Source organism: Anopheles coluzzii, chromosome 2 (genome assembly GCF_943734685.1).
Source record: "Anopheles coluzzii chromosome 2, AcolN3, whole genome shotgun sequence".
In the NCBI taxonomy this organism is placed as follows: domain Eukaryota; kingdom Metazoa; phylum Arthropoda; class Insecta; order Diptera; family Culicidae; genus Anopheles; species Anopheles coluzzii.
The window spans coordinates 54055851-54077441 of record NC_064670.1 but is presented as its reverse complement, the minus strand read 5'-3'; the positions used below and the strand labels follow the sequence as shown (position 1 = coordinate 54077441).

General features: G+C 45.3%; 1 protein-coding gene across 4 annotated transcripts; it reads right to left on the bottom strand.

Moving 5' to 3' along the window:
* Positions 1–3796: 3796 nt before the first annotated feature.
* LOC120948444 (vesicular glutamate transporter 3) lies at positions 3797–21458 on the bottom strand. Of its 4 annotated transcripts, none has more exons than XM_040364766.2 (5): positions 21405–21458; positions 20357–20915; positions 8712–9530; positions 6408–7729; positions 3797–6326 (listed from the first exon to the last, which is right to left on the bottom strand). In XM_040364766.2, the coding sequence occupies exons 3-5, from the start codon at positions 8803–8805 to the stop codon at positions 6093–6095; spliced, it is 1650 nt and encodes a 549-aa protein (XP_040220700.1). In that variant the 5' UTR covers positions 8806–9530; positions 20357–20915; positions 21405–21458; the 3' UTR covers positions 3797–6092. The 4 variants fall into 4 exon arrangements, with proteins under 4 accessions (XP_040220700.1, XP_040220702.1, XP_040220698.1 ...); XM_040364768.2 differs by lacking the exons at positions 20357–20915; positions 21405–21458 and adding exons at positions 8203–8456; positions 18261–18433; XM_040364764.2 differs by lacking the exons at positions 20357–20915; positions 21405–21458 and adding an exon at positions 18261–18431.
* Between the last annotated feature and the right edge of the window lie 133 nt (positions 21459–21591).

Genomic DNA, 21591 nt, shown 5'->3' with positions numbered 1-21591 from the left:
ACGGACGACGGGGCAGGATAAAAGATAAAAAGCGATCGTGCTCGGCCGTACCCAGTTTCCGCAACATCAGTCGAACTTTGGCAGGGTCATCGATTCTTGCTGCGTCGTTCTGAAACAAGTCCGCATACCTCGAATACCATTGTTTAAATGTGATTCCTGCATCTTTCTCGTACCGGAATTCTGTAATATTACGAGAAAGGGAATCAATTATTTGCTCGGGATGAAAACTGGGCGGCGCGGCGCTTTGGCTTAGTAGCCGCTGATGCATAAACTCGTTGATGAATTGTTGTTGCTGGGCCATTTGTTGCTGAAGTAGATTCAGCATTTGCACAATCGTTGCATTATCGGTGCTAGTTGTCATGGCTGGTGACGCGCCGAACTGCGATGGCAGCGGGGCTGCTGGCTGCGATGGCGGTGGTGCTGCAGGATGCGATGGCGGCTGGATGTACGCCGGGCGTTGACCCGACAGTCCCTCTCGTTGGGCTTGGAAAGCCGCGTCCTGAGCAGCGAAAACACCTTGTACGTTGGGCTGAACCGCTGAACCAGCTCCGTTGATCCGATTTAGAGACAATCGGCGTGATTCGGCATCCGAGAATGTATCACCAATGTTCATATCACTAGTCTCCATCCTCCGACGTTTTCGACGTGGTGAACCGATTTTATAAAACACGCGCACAATACGAACACGATAATACGGAATCAAATAAATAAAACACAAATGTTCCTTAAGCACGTAACACGTTAAAATTCGTTAAAATCATAAAAAAAAACAAACTCTTTTCCTCGTCGCCACTTTTGTGTTCTATTATATTAAAATATTTATTCCTATTATGTGTTTTACATGTATACGCGGGAAGATGGTGAGCTGTTGCTCCGAACGCGTCGCGGACCCGAATGCCCCCTAATCTCTTCTAATCTCTCTCTCTCGACCTCTCCCTACGTTCCCTCTCGTTGCCGATCGGTACCGAGAGATCGATCTCCATCGGTACCGAGACGGTGGGCACTCGTGCTCGTCAGCCGACGAGAGATCGCTCTCGCGGAGAGCGCACCTGCAGGCACTCATGAGTGCCCCGCTTGTAATGCATCCAACATATCGCACATTGATTTACCTAATGGTCCTCTACGGACGCGAGTCCTGGACCATTCGAGCGGAGGATGCAAAAGCTCTGGGCGTGTTTGAGCGACGTATCCTCTGGACCATCTTTGGCGGTGTGTTCGAGCATGGAGCGTTGAGGAGAAGGATGAACCACGAGCTGTACGGTGAACCGTTCTTCCTGACGTTGGCGAAGGCTGGCAGGGAACGATGGCTCGGGCATGCCATGAGGATGCCGGACTCATGTCCCACCAAGAAGGTGTTTGACAGCAACCCATAGTTCGGCACTAGACGTAGGTGAGCAACCTCGATGGCTGGACCAAGCGAAACGAGACCTAACGGAGATCGGGTGTCTACATGCATGGGAGGCTGCAGCCAGGGACCGAGCATCCTGCAGAATTGTTGTTGACCGAGCCATGTCACATCGACGTGCTCTAGCAGGCCAACAAGAGAGAGAGAGAGAGAGAGAGAGAGAGAGAGAGAGAGAGAGATACATAGTCCCAGCTTCGTCCGTCGCGACAGGTTCTTTGAGATGAACTGATTTTTTCAGGCTGTAAAATGACCGGTTGGCAGCCAGCATCCTTGCGCGCAACTTTGCTTCCATGCTATTGTCGTTGCTGACCTTTGACCAAAATAGGTGAATTGTGATACGACTTCACAAGTGCGTTCACCTATCTACACGTCACGCCTACGTTGATTATGATCATTTATTGGTAGGTCCGTTGGTGTTAACACCATCAGTTTGGTCTTTGCCTCGTTTATCTGCAATCCGAGTAGCCTTTGGTAGTCTGCGGCTTGCCTGCTTCTGCTACATAGGAGAGCCGCAGACCACTGATGTCTATATCATCAGCGTATGCCAGGTTCTGGGTTGACTTATAGAAGATGGTTCCCGTAGTCTCCACCCTCGAGTCGCGGATGACCCTCTCTAGCGCCAGGTTGAATAGGAGACAGGCAAGCCCGTCTCCCTGACGCAGACCTTCGGTGGTAGCAAAAGGCCCTGAGATCGATCTCCATCGGTACCGAGACGGTGGGCACTCGTGCTCGTCAGCCGACGAGAGATCGCTCTCGCGGAGAGCGCACCTGCAGGCACTCATGAGTGCCCCGCTTGTAATGCATCCAACATATCGCACATTGATTTACCTAATGGTCCTCTACGGACGCGAGTCCTGGACCATTCGAGCGGAGGATGCAAAAGCTCTGGGCGTGTTTGAGCGACGTATCCTCTGGACCATCTTTGGCGGTGTGTTCGAGCATGGAGCGTTGAGGAGAAGGATGAACCACGAGCTGTACGGTGAACCGTTCTTCCTGACGTTGGCGAAGGCTGGCAGGGAACGATGGCTCGGGCATGCCATGAGGATGCCGGACTCATGTCCCACCAAGAAGGTGTTTGACAGCAACCCATAGTTCGGCACTAGACGTAGGTGAGCAACCTCGATGGCTGGACCAAGCGAAACGAGACCTAACGGAGATCGGGTGTCTACATGCATGGGAGGCTGCAGCCAGGGACCGAGCATCCTGCAGAATTGTTGTTGACCGAGCCATGTCACATCGACGTGCTCTAGCAGGCCAACAAGAGAGAGAGAGAGAGAGAGAGAGAGAGAGAGAGAGAGAGAGAGATACATAGTCCCAGCTTCGTCCGTCGCGACAGGTTCTTTGAGATGAACTGATTTTTTCAGGCTGTAAAATGACCGGTTGGCAGCCAGCATCCTTGCGCGCAACTTTGCTTCCATGCTATTGTCGTTGCTGACCTTTGACCAAAATAGGTGAATTGTGATACGACTTCACAAGTGCGTTCACCTATCTACACGTCACGCCTACGTTGATTATGATCATTTATTGGTAGGTCCGTTGGTGTTAACACCATCAGTTTGGTCTTTGCCTCGTTTATCTGCAATCCGAGTAGCCTTTGGTAGTCTGCGGCTTGCCTGCTTCTGCTACATAGGAGAGCCGCAGACCACTGATGTCTATATCATCAGCGTATGCCAGGTTCTGGGTTGACTTATAGAAGATGGTTCCCGTAGTCTCCACCCTCGAGTCGCGGATGACCCTCTCTAGCGCCAGGTTGAATAGGAGACAGGCAAGCCCGTCTCCCTGACGCAGACCTTCGGTGGTAGCAAAAGGCCCTGAGAGTTTTCCATACACCTTTACCTGACAAGTAACGTTGGTCATAGTCATGCTAACTAGCCGGATCAGTTTGACCGGGATTCCAAAAGAGCTCATAGCGTCATACAGTTTTACCCTGGCTATGCTATCATATGCGGCTTTGAAGTCAAATAAAGAGATGACATGTGTCGTTTGTCGCATAATTTGACCTTAAAACAGTTGCGTCGAAATTTACCAAATACATGTTGCACTAAGCTCAGAGCCGTCGCCTACAATCGACTCATTTTATGAGTGCACCACACCGCCGTCTTCGTATTTAAGGGTATGAAGAACCAGTAATAGCTATAGCAGACAGTTAAGTTACTAGTGACGGTAATCTGAAACAGAATGATTAAAATACAGTAAATGTATTACTACTGTAATACTTTTGCTATATTTGCACATGCACAACATCCATAGTGTCATCAAGTAGAAAGTCTTTAACGGGGTTTACACTTACGTACAGAGCAACCGAGAGCATTCTTACAATATACCAAAGTTTTTAGCAAACTCGACCCTATATGTACGTGTAAGCATCAATATTTTAGCAAGACTCGAGCATAAACCATCCGATGAGGGAGATATTATTGCGCATTTTTGTGCTGTGGTTCATTGATTGATTCGATATATATTTTTTCTATGTTTGTTTGTTTGTTTGTATGTTTGAATTTCGTGTACCACTCTAGCCTGGTCGGCGTTTCTACAATGTTTCGTTCATACAGTTTGTGGGTAAATGGGATTCCATTCAATGACAATGATTCAATAACTCTAAACTATTGCTATTATTCATAAGGTAAGTTAGGTAATGGTAGTAAGACCTTCCGAAGGATGCGTGTGTGTGTGTGTTTGCCATTTAGTGGTTGAAATTGATTGAAACATTCGACTGAGATCACAAATGGTACCAACAGCATCAGCAACACACACACACACCACCATACCACCAATGAACAATCGGTGAGTCGGTAAGTATTTGCCCTGCTCTACGCACACTACTACGAATATAACGCGTTCTTCAGTGTTGCATCGTGTTGGTATGGTTGGTGGTAAGTCATAAACAGAAACGGCAGAATGGTTACATTTCAACGCTTACTACGCTCGGGCCCATTTGTAAGATTCTTAAATTTTGCACGGAAAGTTCAATGCATGCGCATTAGGAGGGTTTTTGCCTCACTGTTTTATTATTAAATCTATTATCATTCATTCCCTCTCTATGGAAATCGAAGAACCTTTCTATTCGGGATGAAAAGTATCCTTTGCAGTGTGTTTCTGCACGAAAGAAATTCCACTATTTTTTTCGTTTTTCATATAGGCACGTGTAGTTTAACAGAGTTAATCCCGGGAGAGGGAAAGGGGAGCGCCAGATATTGAAAAAGTTTATATATATGTAGATGCGATTTGTTTTTTTTTCGTTTTCCCACAATTGGCTTCGATTTAATGGAACCGCATAGGTGCTTATTGTCCGTGCAACGAATGCAACAATAAGACGACGATTGCATGGCCCAGCGGGTGTGATAACAATTCTAAACGATTAATCCTAATTCTTATAACTGTTTACGCCCATAATATGTCCGTAATATGTGTACACACCGCTAAACTAAACTAAAGTATTGTATAATGCTGTCTGGTTGCTGAAAAAAGCATATACTAAGCCTAACCGAAACAACCGATACGCAATCGAAGTAGAGGAAACTAACCATTACCGCAGGACTCCACACAGCATAACACGGAGCGCAACATAACAACTGACAGCTGCCAAACGCTTCAGAAAACGCTTCTTTGCTGGTAACATGTTTTGAATGTCCTTAGTAGGCCGCTCATTGCTCGTAGAAAAGCTACCAACCTACTGCGATAACCGGCAGGTAATGAAACACTTCACCTCCTTCCGCAAGCGTTTTGTTGAGCGTTTGGAAGCCGTCAGTTGTAATGTTGCGCTCCGTGTTATGCTGTGGTGAGTCCTGCGGTTAAACTAAGTCACAGAAAATAAGAAAATAACAATATGGGTCCAACTTAATCATACACGAAACAAAACAAAAAACACCTTTGCAATTACGTCAAATGGCAATGTAAGAAACGAATCTCCTTTAGGAGAGTATACCGATTTCATATATGTAGCCGGAGTGTTTGGTGTGTGTGTGTCCGTGTTTTTGACATTTGTTTCCCTTTCCAGCTTGCATGTTATATTCTAAACGGACGTTAAAATTTTTATCCCTTACTTTACCTTCATTTTTGTATCGAATCATTAATCATTCTATATCAAATAGAGGATATAATTGTACGCACCCCCCCGCTTCATTATGCATCTATGTTAACGATAAACCAATCTGTTTTTGGTTTCCAGATTTAACTTTCTTGTGCATGTATGTAGGTGTGTGTGTGTGTGTGTGTGGCTGTGTTTTACTACATCCAAGTATCCTCTGGATAACGCTTTCCTGTACATTCCTGCATACAGAGAGATGCTTGCTTTTGCATCAACATCCACACACACATCCACACATACACGTACACACGTACAACTGCCACATTCTATGTTTTCCCTGATTTCTTGTTTCATTTCACACCCATCTGTTCAACGTTGATTTCTTATCCGTTCGCTTCGTCGCTTATTCAATTAATCACATGTTTCTCTGCTTCCAGCATGGTACACACATCTCCCGCCCACCCGCCTGCACTGCGTACCAATTCTAGTTAAATTACATTTTAAGTGGAATTTTTGTTGCACCTCCTTCACTCCTTCACTTTGCCATACAAGTAACTTGGCTAAACGTACGTTAAGTGTTAATAATTGTTGTCACAGAAGTGCCACAGAAAGAACGATATTCCTATCCTATTGCGCCGCAACCGCATGCAGGGTGGCTCCTCAATCGTCATCGTCCTCATCATCGTCGTCGTCAAACTTAAGTCCTGGTTCCACCTTTATCATTGGCTGGTTGGCGATGACGGCCGAATCGTCTGAGGACGTTACCTCCGGATCGGGCACCGGATAGTTCCACGACTGTATCTCGGCCGTGCCAAACACCTGGTAAATAAGGTACGTACTGATGGCCACCACCGATGACACGCCAAACACGTGCAGCCATTGGTTGATGTTTTGCTGCGGAAGTATACAAGCGATGCAGAAGAGGATGTTGTTTATTTGTTGCGCAATTACGACGAACATCGCAAGCGTACTTACCGAATCAGTCACCATGAAGCCGGTCACAAGTGGCTGTAAGAAGGAAGCCGTCATATGAATGGTCTGAGCAAAAGCCAACACAGGTCCGGCCAGGTTCGGGGCAATATCGACGATGTTGGCCATTGCGCCGGCATACGACGCCGTGATGAAGGTGACCGCGATGAACCACAGTATCAGCACCGTCACGATCTGGTAGCCGAGGTACCCGACCAGCAGCACCAACACGCCGGGCACGATCTGGGACAGGGCGGTGAACAGCTTGCGTACGTTGGTGAGTGTCAGCGTTTTGTTGTCCATCAGCAGATCCGCAACGTAGCAGAACAGCACGGAGGACAGATAGGAGCAGAGGAATGGCGCACCGGACAGCAGTCCGTTTTGTTGGATGTCGAAGCAGAAGATCTTCTGCATGTACTCCGGCCCGGACATGATGAACGTGTAGTGCACCCAGATGCGCCCGAACGTGGTCAGCCCGATGGCCCACACCGGCATCGAGGTGAAGATGCGGCGCCACGGCACCCGCATGCCCTGCCCATTCTTAATGTCCTCGCTAACGTTCAGCTCGATGTACTCCAGCTCCTCGGGCGTGATGCGCGGATGCTCCTGCGGTGTGTTGTACGCCAGCAGGTACCAGAACACGCACCACACCATGCCGATAGTGCCGGTCGTGTAGAACACCTGGCGCCACCCGAAGTGGGCAATGATGAACCCGCACAGCGGGTACGTCAACCCGATGCCGATGCTGAAGCCCTGGAAGCTGCTCATGAAGCGGCTCCGCTCGACCGGCGGTATCCAGTAGCCCACGATCGCGTACATGGCTGGCCAGGTGAGCCCGCTGGCGAAGCCTTGCACCGATCGCAGCAGAATCACCGCCCCGTAGTGTAGATCGGCCGCGTGCGGTATCAGCAAGCTGCAGGCCGCCGTCAGAAACTGGGACCATCCGAACACATTCTTCGTGCCGAAGTACTGGGTAGCAACGCCACCGACCACCTGCGACAGTACGTAGCACCAGTAGAAGGACGATTTGATCACGGCCTGCACGGTCGAGTCCCAGTCAAACTTGATGTCGTCGATGGACGCGGGCCCGTCCAGCAGCACCGTGGTGGTAGCGTTGGCCACCGACAGCGTGTAGTTGTAGTTGTCGCCCTCCTCCAGGGAGGGCATATCGTTCACGAGCGTGTTACAGTGATCGCTGCCGGTTGTGTTCGCGCTCGGATCCTGCACCATCGCCACCAGGGCAAAGTTGATATCGTTGCGCATTACAAACGACACCAGAAACCCGGACCAGGACAGGAAGTACAGCACCAACCGGGCTGGGATGCGATCTGAGAGAGTGGAAAGTGGGTGTGGGAGGAAAATAACGTTACTCCTTATACTGTATACCGAACTACACACAGGTTATCAAACGTCTGTTTCAATTAATCATGTAAAAGAAAGCAATCACACAATAAGGATTTGTTATCTTAGAACTACATCGTTGTGTCAGTAGGAATGGGTTAATTTGGTTCTACTTTACCGATCGAGAATCGTTTTCCCCAAACGTTTACGAACAGTACCTAAAGCATACAAGTTAGTGAAGAATTGAGAATCATGAAGACATGCATTTTTCTCAGACTGTCAACCACAGACAGATTACAGATCATTTCCACCCCTCCAATTAGTATAAACCGTTTCATGCTAATTATGCTCACAAAACTCCCCAGTGTAACTACCTTGCGCAAACTACAAATATTAAAGTCGGTTTGTTAGTCTCCACACCGGGCAATCATTGCACCTTGAAACAAGAAACATTGCTAACCTTTGTCGCGAACATGAACATGTGCCGATTCCATTTTACACACACAGATATACACGCTGATATTCAAAGTTAATGCCGTAATGTTATCCCCGTTTTCGTCCTGTGCGCACTGCCTTTGTTTGGCGATTTGAAAATAGATACCGTGTATCTCCAGAATTGTCGAATTTGTTTTGCTAAACTATTCCGAACTTCCTCTGTTTTTCTTCAGAAAACGCACATAATCCCACTTAGTGTCTCCAGTAACCTTCAGTGCGCTTGTGGATGAAAGTATGGGAAATGAAGTATGGATGATTGAAATGCAACATCACCCAAGCGACAAAATCAACATAATTTCTCGCTCTCTCAGGTTTACCGATCTATTAGGCAGGATCGAGAAAGCATGTCGATTTTGTTAGTTGGGAATACACGCATGATGGACAAACATATCACATAACCCTTGCACCACCCTCCCCCCCCCCACGACATAAAGGACTGGGGCACATTACACCATCGACGGGAAAGTAACTTACCACAGACCGCACGGAAGCATCCCACCTTCGGTATCTTCGGCTTCGGCAAAAAGTTCACTTCCTTCTCATCCATTCTAAGCGAGTTTCTACCCATCCAAACACAACAAACTTAAAACAATTGCGAGCACAAATAATGAACAAATGCGACGTGTTGCGTGCCTAATGGCAAAAGAAATGGCTCAATCCGCGCATAACCAAATCAAATACGGCGTGTGTTGATTATGGTGGCTTGCTTCAGTACACACACGCACAGTTTTTAAAGTACAACGACGCAATGCAATAATAAATTGTAAACTGTAACTAAACTTTTCGGCAAACTCAAACAACAAATGGGATACGGAAATGAGGCGGCTTAAAGCAAACAATTCAAATTAACCACTCCAAAAGAAAGGAACAGAACGGGCCGGTGAATTAAACACCGAAACACAACCGCCGATCGCGTTGGTTGCATTGGCCAAAAGGTTGCTGTATATGCCACCGGCTCTCCTCACGAACACGGCCCTTGGTCAACACCTCGGTCAGCGTTTTCGGTGGGGTACGGCTGCACCACGCTACTCTGCATCCAATGCGATCCTGTCGATCACAACACATTCAACAATTGCAGCCAAGTTTACTCCCTGTCGAACACTCATTTGGCCACCACTACTACTACACCGTCGAACAGTGCGGAATGCAAACGTTAACAGCGGGTATCAACAAGCGGGATGCGCGCCAGTGGGCAGAAGATGATGGGTCGTTCTGTTTCCCGCTGCAGGGCAGTAGTTGAAGTTTAGCAGCTAGGCAGTATTGCAGCAGCAAGCAGAATGGTGATGGTATTATCTGTTAGAAATGGAGTAAAAATGGGGGAAACAATTACATTCCACACTGGTATTTATTAAGCTATATTGATATCGAAAATGTGTATGGGATACAGTGGATTATTAAACAACAAACCATTTTAGTTTTAATATATTATGATTGAACATTTTATCATAATTTCAATATAATGACAAACTAAAGCGCTTTTAACATGATCGCAACCTTGTATTTATTCACTAACAGTAAAATTTAATAAAGTCTTAACAATAATAAAAAAAAATTTAAAAAATAGTCAAAAGTAAACATAAAAGGTACGATAACAACAATTCACGCATCAGGCATAAACATGAACGATCTCTTCTCAAACCCTCCAAACAAAACTATATCATCACATATGGATTACTCAAACTCGTAGGCCACAGTCATAAACGACATTCCAAAAACGGTTCTCAACTCTTCTTCTTGTTCATCGCCGTAATGGATCGATGCGATTTCACAATAAAGCATAATAGTTTCTAGCTGTCACCAAATGGTTCCCACCGTCACGCATCGCAGAAGCGCGTCAGTCGCCGGCATACTTTTTTCCCTCTTTTCTCTCAAATCAACCAGCGTCTCTACAAACAAACGAAACGATTCAATATGTTAGACCCTCAACCTCAACCGCATCTAATTGCTCGGGAAAAATGACTAACGGCTGGGCCGAGCCGGGCCATTACCACAGCACACGAGTGTCCTTGTGGACGACACTTTAATATGGTTCCAATTAATTTGGTCCGGCTCGGTTGAGATATAGGGGCATATCTACGAGTGGGAAGCATCGACATCGAAAACCCATGCAATATCAATGATTATGACCTCGCGATCGCCGGGAATTAAACGGGTAGCGAACGGGAACGGGAACCACCACCATGCGTAGAGACAAAAATAAAGACCGATCCACCATGGTTGCATGGTCCCATAACACCCCAAACATCCAACATTATCCCTATCTGCTCCAATCATCATCATCCATCGTCGTGGACGTCGAGTTTCCTTCCCACTGGAGGGTTTCTCAGCTCTTAATTGAATCCATTAAAATGCTTTATCGAGTAAGAGTGAAACGATTAATAAGTCATCACAAATCGATTGTTCCGACCATCGCAAGCCTGCTGGGCTTGTTGTGTTTGTGGCATCATAAGTCCATATAACTGCGTGCTGAGAGTGCTGAGAATCAATCTGATGCCGGAATCGTCCCAACAACAACAACTACACTAATATAGCTTCAAGGATTCCGTTGCACGACTATCCTGCCCCTTTATCTTTACACATACGCACATACATGTACAGTGTACAACAAAATCGTCACAAAAATGTATATCACGTGGTCCATTTTGTAGTAAAAAAATGTAAACTAAATTTCTTTTCACAAATATTTAACAACCATTTGTTATTGCTACTAGTGATGGGAAAAATTAAGTTTTTGTCGGAATCGATTCCGGCTAGCTCCGCAGTTTTCTGGAATCGATTCCGGATAGTAGGTCCGGAATCTGTTTCCGGAATCGATTCCGGAATCGGCTCCGGAATCTGAATCGACTCCGGAATCGGCTCCAGAATTGGTTCCGGAATCGGCTCCGGAATAGGAATCGGTTCCGGAATCGACTCCGGAATCGGCTCCGGAATCGACTCCGGAATCGGTTCCGGAATCGACTCCGGAATCGGTTCAGGAATCGAAGTCGGCTCTCGAATCGGAAATGGCTCATAAATCGGCTACCAAACGGAGTCAGTTTCGGCATCGCCATAAAAAAGGCATTTGAGTCCAATCATACTACGTGATGATAACCGCAAAAATCCAAATTTACTTGTAAAAGATCCATTCTCATGGAGATTCCCGGACTGATTTCGCTCCGGAGTCAACACCGGAATCGGCTCCGGAGCCGATTCCGGAATCGGCTCCGGAATCGGTTCCGGAATCGGCTCCGGAATTGGCTCCGGAATCGGCTCCGGAATCGGCTCCGGAATCGGCTCCGGAATCGGCTCCGGAATCGGCTCCGGAATTGACTCCGGAATCGGCTCCGGAATCGGAATCGATTCCAGCATCGGAATCGGCTCCGGAATTGATTCCGAACACGGAATCGGAATCGGGTAGGTCCGATTCCGAGCTCCCACCACTAATTGCTACTGATCTCCATGTTTACACCTCATTGTAAACAACACTCTTCCACCGAACACACTATCCTAAACACGTGCGTTGACGACTTGCTTTGGTAATGCCTACATTTGATTGACATGAAAAATGCGTAGGAAGCACCCTAGAACAGTACCGAATGGTAATCATAATTCTTCGCCCTTGATTGCTCCCCCGTTCATCCTACCACTTACTTGCTGACCGTTTGAAATGCAATCATATGCAGCCATTATGCAGCTGACCGTTACTCACGTGCTACCCACCGTCTATTGACGTCCCCCTGCAAGGATGATACACCCCCGGATGGCCTGTCATGGCATGCCATGGCACTGGAAACGTTTGTCAACAGAAAACAACACAGAGGGGCTCCGCACACACACACACACACACCCCGGCGAACAACAAAACAACGCAAACAGCCAAACGGCAAACAGGTAACATTATAGCTTAAGTGACGAACGCATTTTAAAGCACGACAATTAACATTCAGGTAAGCTACGCTTCCGCCTGCCTACACAATACGAGACAATCGATATGCAAGGTAATGCATTTTTGCAAACACTTCGCACCCACAGAATGCACTCGCAGAAGAATGGGTTGCTTGGATGGGAACAAATAAACGAGCTGAGACACATTGCCATAGGAACCGTAGTTGCATGTAATTATCACCGCATGTACCGTTTGTATGGCGCACGTCACAACAATTGTAAAACAATTACATGTTGACAAATAGGCGAGAAATGATCAAGTGCCTGGACGGACTGTGGCATGTTTGTTGGCAGAACAGTACACTCCCCCCTATCATGCGTTGTGCAAGCAAAGCCATCCAAATTGGTGGAAATGACCAGATAATAATGGATGCTGCTACTGTTTGTCTGTTCCTCTTCTAGCTAATAGCATGCAATTTGAAACAATTTACTTGTGCTAAGGTGTACACGCAAGGCGCGCAGCCAAATGTACCGATGTTAAGTGAAGTTCTAGCTTGTATAAGTTAATTCAATGTGTTAAATTTGGTTATTACTGAGAATTCCATCACTGAAGCTTTTGTGTTGATTTATCGCATAATTTTCAGTAAAACGAGGGTAAGATGTATCCATCCTACCAGCTTAATATAGACTTACTAACTAGACTTATTTGTACCACTTAACCATATACTCAACAATTATTGAAAATTTATCCATATAACCCCACGGTACGGTCTTGAGTGAGCTAACAAAAACAAATTCCTACCTAACAAATTCCGGGAGAGGGACTCCTTGATACGCGGGACAATTCTAGTAAGAATCCAAACACGTGCGTCCTTCCTTTACAGGAGCCGGTTCGTGTAACATTTTACAACAGTCGCACGAGCCGATCTTAAACTTTGAAACTCATCGAATTTTGTTTTGTTTTGTTTTGTTTTGCTCATGAAATTTTGTTATATTACTGTTTTTTTCCTAGTACATATCATTATTATTGTTTTGTTATGTACTTTTACTTACATTCATTTATGTTTTCTTCTTGTGTAATTTTCTTCTTTTAAGCTTCTTCTTCTTCTATTTGGCGTAAACGGCCTACGCGGACATGCCAGCCTATACAGGCTTTCAAGACTTTATTCAATGCCACGTAGCCGAATAGTCAAAGTCCTTACTACAGAGCCCATTCCGGGCTTGAACCCATTACGGGCGTGTTATTGAATCGTTCGAGTTGACGACTGTACCACGGGACTCCCCAGGGGACCATCAGCTTATTATCGAATAAAAACAAATAGATCTACATTAAAATAAACCGTTTGACATTATACTGTTTAAACTATAACACTAACTTTAACCGAAATTGATAAGCTTAAAATTGAACAGAAAAACAACATAAGAACACAGCTTAAATGATGTCTATCACCTTTACACAATCATCGCGATCACTCTGGAACTGGCGACGCAGGTGCTAATCAACTGCTCTGATATGCACTATATGCCTGTTGCTAATAGTTTTTCCCCAAAAGCTTTTACACACACCCAACGGACGTTCTGGTCAAATGTGATCTATTTGTCGGGAGATCATAAGGCTCACTCTATGTGATGATGATAATCATAGAGTAAATACCCTTTCATAGTGGAACAATCAGGTTTAGATAATACCGTTCTGTAAATGGTCTGATTTCCTTTCGAATCTTCCCTGGAATCTTCGTGGTATTCGATTGTTAGCGAAAAGATCACGTATCTGTGTGTGTATTTAATGGTAGAGATGAGTTGACAAATTACACCAGCCGAGACTTTTCCAGACGATCGTGAATCATCATCTCAACGCGATGCCGAGCACTTGTGCGGTGTGCAATACCAATCGCGAATCTTCCACGATACGTCAGAGGCAACAGTACTTCCGGTGGGCGCAGAGATACTGCTCCGCCCTATATCCCGTGGAAGCTTCTTGATCGAAAAGCTGGATAATCTGAAATTCGGCCGCCCGCCAGACTAAACTCGTGGCGGCCAGATGTACCCAGCTGATTAGTGTTGTGTTTAGAAATAACCGCTTATCTGGCAAAGGAAAGAGACCGGCTTTTTGCGCACACCATTAATAGGGTAGTGTGAATTGTCGTCATCAAACCGCTGGCGTGTTTGGTGGTACGAAAAACAGCCTCCCATCCCGCTAAAGAAGCTGCAGTGGATGATTTATTGCATATATATGTGTATGTGTGTGTGTGTGTGTGTGTTTGTGTGCACTACACACCCCCTTCACAGGGCTCACGGGGGAACAATAACGATGCGAACAAAGTTGTGAAATGTGGATCCCGAGACAAAGCACAAAAGGGGGAGGCTATGGTACTAGGCTCATCCGTACCCGTCTATCCGGCGCCAAAGTCACTTGGTTTGGGTGGATTCAAAAATATGTGATGCAAAAGTTGCACATATTTTGTATAGATTTTTTGTTTTTGCTTGTCAACCAACATAACTTAAGCATCTTGAACATATTCGTCGTGCCTCGGAATTAAAAGTAAAATGCGGTCAACAGACCACTTGACGGGACATTAGCGACACTTTACTGGCAACCCACACGCAAACGTGCATTTAGCATGCTCCAGAATAGACGAAGAAGGACAAACGCACGCCAGCAGCCCGCGTTGCCTCTCACACCCCTCTCCCCGCATTCTTATCATTTGACACAAACGCACACTAACCTGAATACATTTTTTTTTATATTTGATTTCTTGAAGAGCTTCTGCCCTGGTTAGGAATAAACACAACTTGAGTACGTTTATGGGCACTAAGCTAACCAAGCATGATGATGACCTTACGGAGCACATTGCACCGCAAAGCAAAGCCTCCTTCGGTTGCGAATCAGTTTTTTTAGCTCTTCTCATTTTCTTCTTATTATTCGTGTACGTACGATTTGTGGAGAACCGGCTTTAGTAGCTTTTACTAACTGTCGAAAAGCAAACGAAAGCCGGGTGGTGTCTGTTTTGGTGCTGGTGGAACCGTACCAGGGCGGAGGGAGATGGTGAATGTGCATTTTTGTTTGTTTCTTTCCTTTTCCGATTGTTTTTGTGTGCCCAGCTACGGATACCGGTTTGCTCGGTGTTTGTTACGTTTCCCATTTACATAGCATTAGCATCGAGCACCGATCGGAAGAACCTTCTCTCGCCGAAAAGGGTTGTAGCGCCCCGCGAGAGCTGATTGTAGCGAAAGCGAACCGCAACACTTGCTGCAGCAAACAAATGCACGATCAACGTGTTGACCTTCACAAACCACTTTGGGGGCCGCTTTGGAGGTGGAACACACACACACACACACACACACACACACAGTGGATCACTCGAAATGTGTAAAAGTACATCCAGTCCGGAAAGGGAAGAACAGGAGGAAGAGTGCGAAAGCGTTTGGGGTGGCGTGTCACACACAGGCTGCGCTTTCGAGGATTTCGAATTGCGTCACATTTGCCCGCAGAAAAGAGGAAGAAGTGATCGGCGAGGTTTGCCGAGCCTGTTGGCAAAAAGTTGTTTGTTCAACTGGAGGAACACCAAACCAAAGCCAAACCAAAAGCCGGCTTTCTTGACACGACACCGCCGCCTCGAGCCCACCACACGCGTGCATACACGTACACAGACACTCTCACCCGCCCGGCAAACCTCCGATGCTAATTAGCAGGCCCCCGCCGCTGGACGATTCTTCTTATCGGTTTGATTTACTGTCGGATGATACTTTTTTATACACGTTTGCGCAATAAACCAGAAACATAAACACATTTTTTACGAGATCGCTATAGAGAGCGTGAGAAAATTTACAAAAAATGCCATACGTGATCGTCTAAAGTGATCGTCGTGTTTCACCGGAGTTCCACCGGAAGCAAAGATCTTATGTGAAGTGTTTCTTAGAAGTGTTTTTGAGCAAGTTTCTTGAGTATATGTTGTTGTTTGTTTTGCTTATAGATACTTTGAGCGTTTGAGCAACATTCGTCTCTATTCTGTTAAATTTCGACCAGCTTCTTACATTTACGAATACGCTAGAGGAATTCTACTTTGGCATATTCGAAATCGTTTAACATTCATTTTGAAATAGTGAAGCTGTATTTGTTTGAAGAATAAAGATCGATTGTTTGTGATAGTTTTAACACGCATTGGTAGGTGAAGAAGTTATCCTTCGATTTTTTTATCGAAGGTTGGTGCATAAATCAATCGAATAATACTGAATACATTAAGACAGAAGCGAACGCGACAATCGATAGTTTATCTCCTGCAAGGTTTTAATTTACGTCCATATAAGTATGTAGCAGCGGTGAATAGCTACAAAGTTAGTAGCTTTATATTCAAGGTAAGTCACGCTACAACAAAAAGGACAAAAAACTAAATCAACCTGATCAATAATAGTTCGAATGTTAGTTCATTGGTTAAACTGCCCGACACATTTACCAAACTTGATTTCTCCTTCCTTGTTTTGTAACCATTGCAAGCCTGTATACCTACATTCCCTTCATTGACTACATCTAACTTGATAAGATTGTCAAAAATGCGGCAAACAATTTAACAACCGATTAGATGGTGTTTAAATCGATTGTGAAACCATTTCCGCACCCAATGATGGAAGGAATTTCTACGAGCGGGTTCGAATAGTTTTGTATTGATCGATGCATGTACGATGATCGTACGACCAAATCAGCCTTCAGCTTCCCGTTCTATCTATCAACGGCGTCCTGATAACGTTGCTCTTCTGCCGCTTGGAACATAACCGCCCTTCCGCGTTTCCCTCTATCACGCACCCTAATGCTCCCGCCATCCACGGCTGGCCGGTAAATCTTATCGTTCATGTCCGTCAAATGCGCAACGACGCGACACGGACGGTTCGCCAAATCAAGGGTCGCAAAGTCCGTTAACAATTTGTCTTGTCTTTGTGAAAAATTTGTCCCCCAGCAGTAAATACATTGTGACGTATTAAAAAATGTTGTTTTGATGATAGGCTTTTCAATTTAAAAAAAATCATAATAATCAATATCAATTAACATGACAAATTAGAAAGAAGATTTTTGCTTGTGCAACCAAACAAAGCAACATTGTCACTATCGGAGTGTGAGTTAGTTTTTAATCCCTACGCATCGCGCACACGTGTTACGTCAAAACTGAGACAAGAACGATCCACCATGTACTAGAAAGTTTGAAATAAAAGTCAGTTGTTCAACGTCGAAACCAAAATTATTAAAATGTTACACCATAAGCTTAGTTCAAAATTGCAGGCATCAATTGTTCGACGATCGTTGATTGATGGCTGAAGATCACTATCGAGCAAACACTTTACAAACCACGAATTAATCGAAAACTAAAATATTTGTAGAAATAGATCTGGTAGGCATTGTGATTATAATTGCTCTAACAAATTAAAAGGACCGCGTGGTGGAAAATCAACTCTCGTAAACACCATCAACTTCTTAGCAAACGTTATGACGCATAGTTGGATTTGGAGCACCGGCTTACAATGTATGGAAATTAGCCACCATCAGCACACTTACGGCTAACACGGGTGACTATCGAATAACATAACAAGGCACCACCATAAACACCCAAACCACATTGAGCAAAACAACGAAAAAATGACTCCGCAATTAGAATGGGTCAATGAGAGAGTGAGACCGTTTTGGTTTTGCGCATAAATAAACTTCAACTGGTTTCTTTACGCGACTGTGCATATCATCGCCTACTACAGAATCTGTCACATTAACGAGGGCGAAGCATGGTGCACGGTACTATATCGCCAACCTAAACAATTCTGTCATCGATGCTAATTGTAAAACAAAATATAACGAAGCCTCAGCCTGGAATAATTTCAAACATTGCTAACGTATTGCAATGTTATCGACTTCTTCGTGCTTGTCGTGTGAGTAGTTCCCGCTGGTTCCTTCCGGAAGCCCAATTTCACAACGGTTCATAATCGCGTAACGTGGTTCTGGGACACCCGCCCTCGTAACTACTAACTAGACGCACTTTTGGTTATGTCACGCACGTTGCACTACGCTGCCTTCATACGCAATAGAAAATGATCTACCCTGGAATGATTTTGTGTGTTTTGCCCACCGGTGTGTGCACGGTGCAAAAGTAATCCCAATCAACAAAAACAAATCACTACCTTCACTACCTTCCGAGCCAGCACTTCCGCGCCAGAGCCAAACGCCGGTCGGGCGGTTTCAACGGACGCGTACTACGGTTGCTGCGATGCTAACCCGCGAATTGTCAACAATCGACTGGCTTTCTTTGCCGGGGTGCGTTGAGCAACTTATACAGAGAGCCTCTGCCAAAGCTCTCGCCCAAAGTGGAGCGCGAGACGACTCAAATCGTCAAATAAACGCATCGCTTTTTACGCAAAATCGTGAGTAAAGTTGTAGCAACCACCAATACTACATGCACACAAGCAGCAGGCGGCCAAGCTCTCCCAGCTCGCAAAGCTCTCTCGGCAACACCGCGGTTCATTCATAGCTTGCCATGACTGCTGACCAGAACTACTCTTTCACCGGAACATGTGCTCTCGCAGGGGATGACTGTTATCGTGAAGGATGACTTGCGCTCCTCCTTCCCAGGCAAATACGGCTTTGCCCGTACGTAAGCTTGATAGGAAAGTGTCTAGCACACCTGTGAACCATTACATTACTTTTATTATAATTGTGAAATAAAGTGTATCTAAACGACTCGCAAATTTACACCTCAAATGCCGAGTGTCGAGTGCGTATCCAAGTATGATATTTAAGTTATCAATCATTAGCTGTGGCAAGTCTTCTGTGAGTGTGTTTCTTTTTGCTTTGCACCTTCACATTACCCCACATGACATCATGGGTGACGTTTGTTGTCTTACTACTGCCAACCAGCTAGAGCTGAATCAAATGTAGCAAAACGAGTTTGACTACAAGATTTCCCCCTCGCCAACCAGCAAACAATAAACCATTAAATTCAATAGAATATTGCCGCCATCCGCATGACCGTCCACACGCTTCAAACATGTGCAATCGTTTGCTTACTATTACTAGCATTACTTTGACAATTTTGTTGCGTGAAACTATCTCCGCTCGAATGTGTGTGGTTGTGCTGATATTGTTGGAAGAAAAATCGATCTGTAGCGACCCAAACAAATGCTTCACATTCTCACTACCGCCCGGCTTTTTGGGATGTACGAGGCGTGCGTCACCATTAACGGCGCCGCTAAGATGGGAACTAAGATGCGACCGACCCTCCAGTGGGAGTGGGGGTTTCAACTCTTTTACGTTTGCATTCAAATAGTCCCATTTTAATGGTTCGCGTTCTCCGACCGTCCTCTGCCCCTTTTTCCGGTACGAGAAATGCCATTTCCACTACCAGGATAGAAGCAGATTCGGCATGATGAGAAAATCGATAATCATTCCTATACTTGCCGGCTCTAGGTAAGCTTTGCACAATGGTGATATAAAAGATATGGTACTTCTTCATTGAAATACCTTCACTAGTATGCGAAACTATGCGTATAAATTATAATACTCAAAAGAAGAAAAAAATATGACATTGGCGGACACATTTTTATTTGGTCGACAGGCATAATAGAATTTCACCATCTTGAGTAAATACTGAAGTGTTGTAATTTTAACAACCATTCGCTCGTGTTTTTTTGTCAAATTTCTAATGAAATTTCGCCAAATTAAAAATCACAACAGTCCTCACATTTCCTGAATACGATCTAATAAAAGTAAAGTAGCACCGTGAGCCAATAGCACTGTATCATTCTATGATTTAATACAATGAAATCGACATGGTATCATATTACGTGTCCGAAGATAACATGTGTGACGAATGTTATCACAGTTAGCATACCTTTCATACAAAAAAAAACATCGACAGCTCTATTATCGCGAGGGCCAGTTGTATTTTTCCGATACAATTTCGTTGAATGCAAAATGGTTCATTGGAAACAATTTCCTTATGTAGCCACTACAGCTACTAATAAAACCAAATGCTACATGCCCGTCGTCGTCATGGTTTCTTAACGCGAAACATAAGCACCATACATTTGCCCCGTCACGCATGATTTGAGGCAAGCTACTGCGATCTGTATCATTCCTGTCTCGGGGTTTTTTTTCTCTGCCCCTGACCCAAATGGTCCCATACTCAGCACATCAAAGCGAAGGTCATGTGCCTAATCTAATGTGTATCTTTATGCCGCCCGCACACGGTTCGACTCCCACAGGATGACACCATACATACCTATGCATTAACTTCCGATGTTGGCGACCAGCGAAGCGCCCTTTGCACCGTTCAGTCCACCAATCTCGTCCTTGGGCATCACGCTGTCCACAGACCGGATGGATTCACTTCCAACGCGGTGGATCGGAACGCTCGGAACCGTTCTACAGCGACTGCTGGAAAGCATGCTTTGGAGGGCCTGCTTCTGCCTGGAAGTGTTATGTTTTCCGAGGGGGATTTTATTTGCACCCCACCCCCCGCGCCCACGCCTTGCGATTTTAGAGCACAGTTGTTTTTTAACCACCGAATCGGGTTCAAGGAAACGAGAGCGCTCGTGCGATAACACCACTGCACCACTTGCTGCTAGCCATTATACACACACGCAACGAATCACCGATTTGAACCGGAGTACGATTACTTTCCCTGCAATTGCAGTGCTTTGTTGAAGCACTCCCATCGACCACCTAAGGTACAAAACATCATCATCTTTGCGACAGCGCACGCACCCACTTCTTATCGTGACGACGCTCGTCCACTTTCCGCACACTCTCTAATGCTAATCAAACACGGCACAGCGGTGCTGTCAAAGGAAAGAAAACGTGCATCGTTTTGGCTGTAAATCTTCTGCTCGAATTCCCGTATGATTATTAGTGGGTTTTTTCGCGCTCAAACTACCCGGACAGCAATTGTGCATGCTCCACCAACAAACCACCACACAAGCACGTGGACTACATCAAAAAGACTAGATTAAAAATCACCTCCTAAAGTTATCGGAATTGTCGAGCACTAGCTCAAAATCTGATAAATTAAAAATCTGATCACTCAAACGTTGTTTCAAATATCTTTTACATTGAGCAGCACGAGGGTTTCCGGCAAAACTGCATTTGAATTGAGAGTGCGGTCTTTGCATCACATATTTTGTCCTCACACACTAAATCGAACCAGATGTGCAAAAGCTGTACCGGAATTGCTAATGCTCTTGCCACAACTAGAACGAACCCGGCTGAAAGTTTTAATACGCTTGCACGGATTAGAATCAAACCCACAAATAAAACTATAAATTTCTAACCGCGCGGCATAAGTATTTACACGCAATCAACCCGAACGAAAATGGAATCACAACAAAACCTGAATGTCAATACAGACTCGTTTATAGGCGCATAGCCACGAGAGTGACAAACCGCTGACAAGTTTTTTTCAAAACGTGGGCATTGTCACTTTTTTGAGCTTTTGCCAATATTTCGTAACCTGGAGTA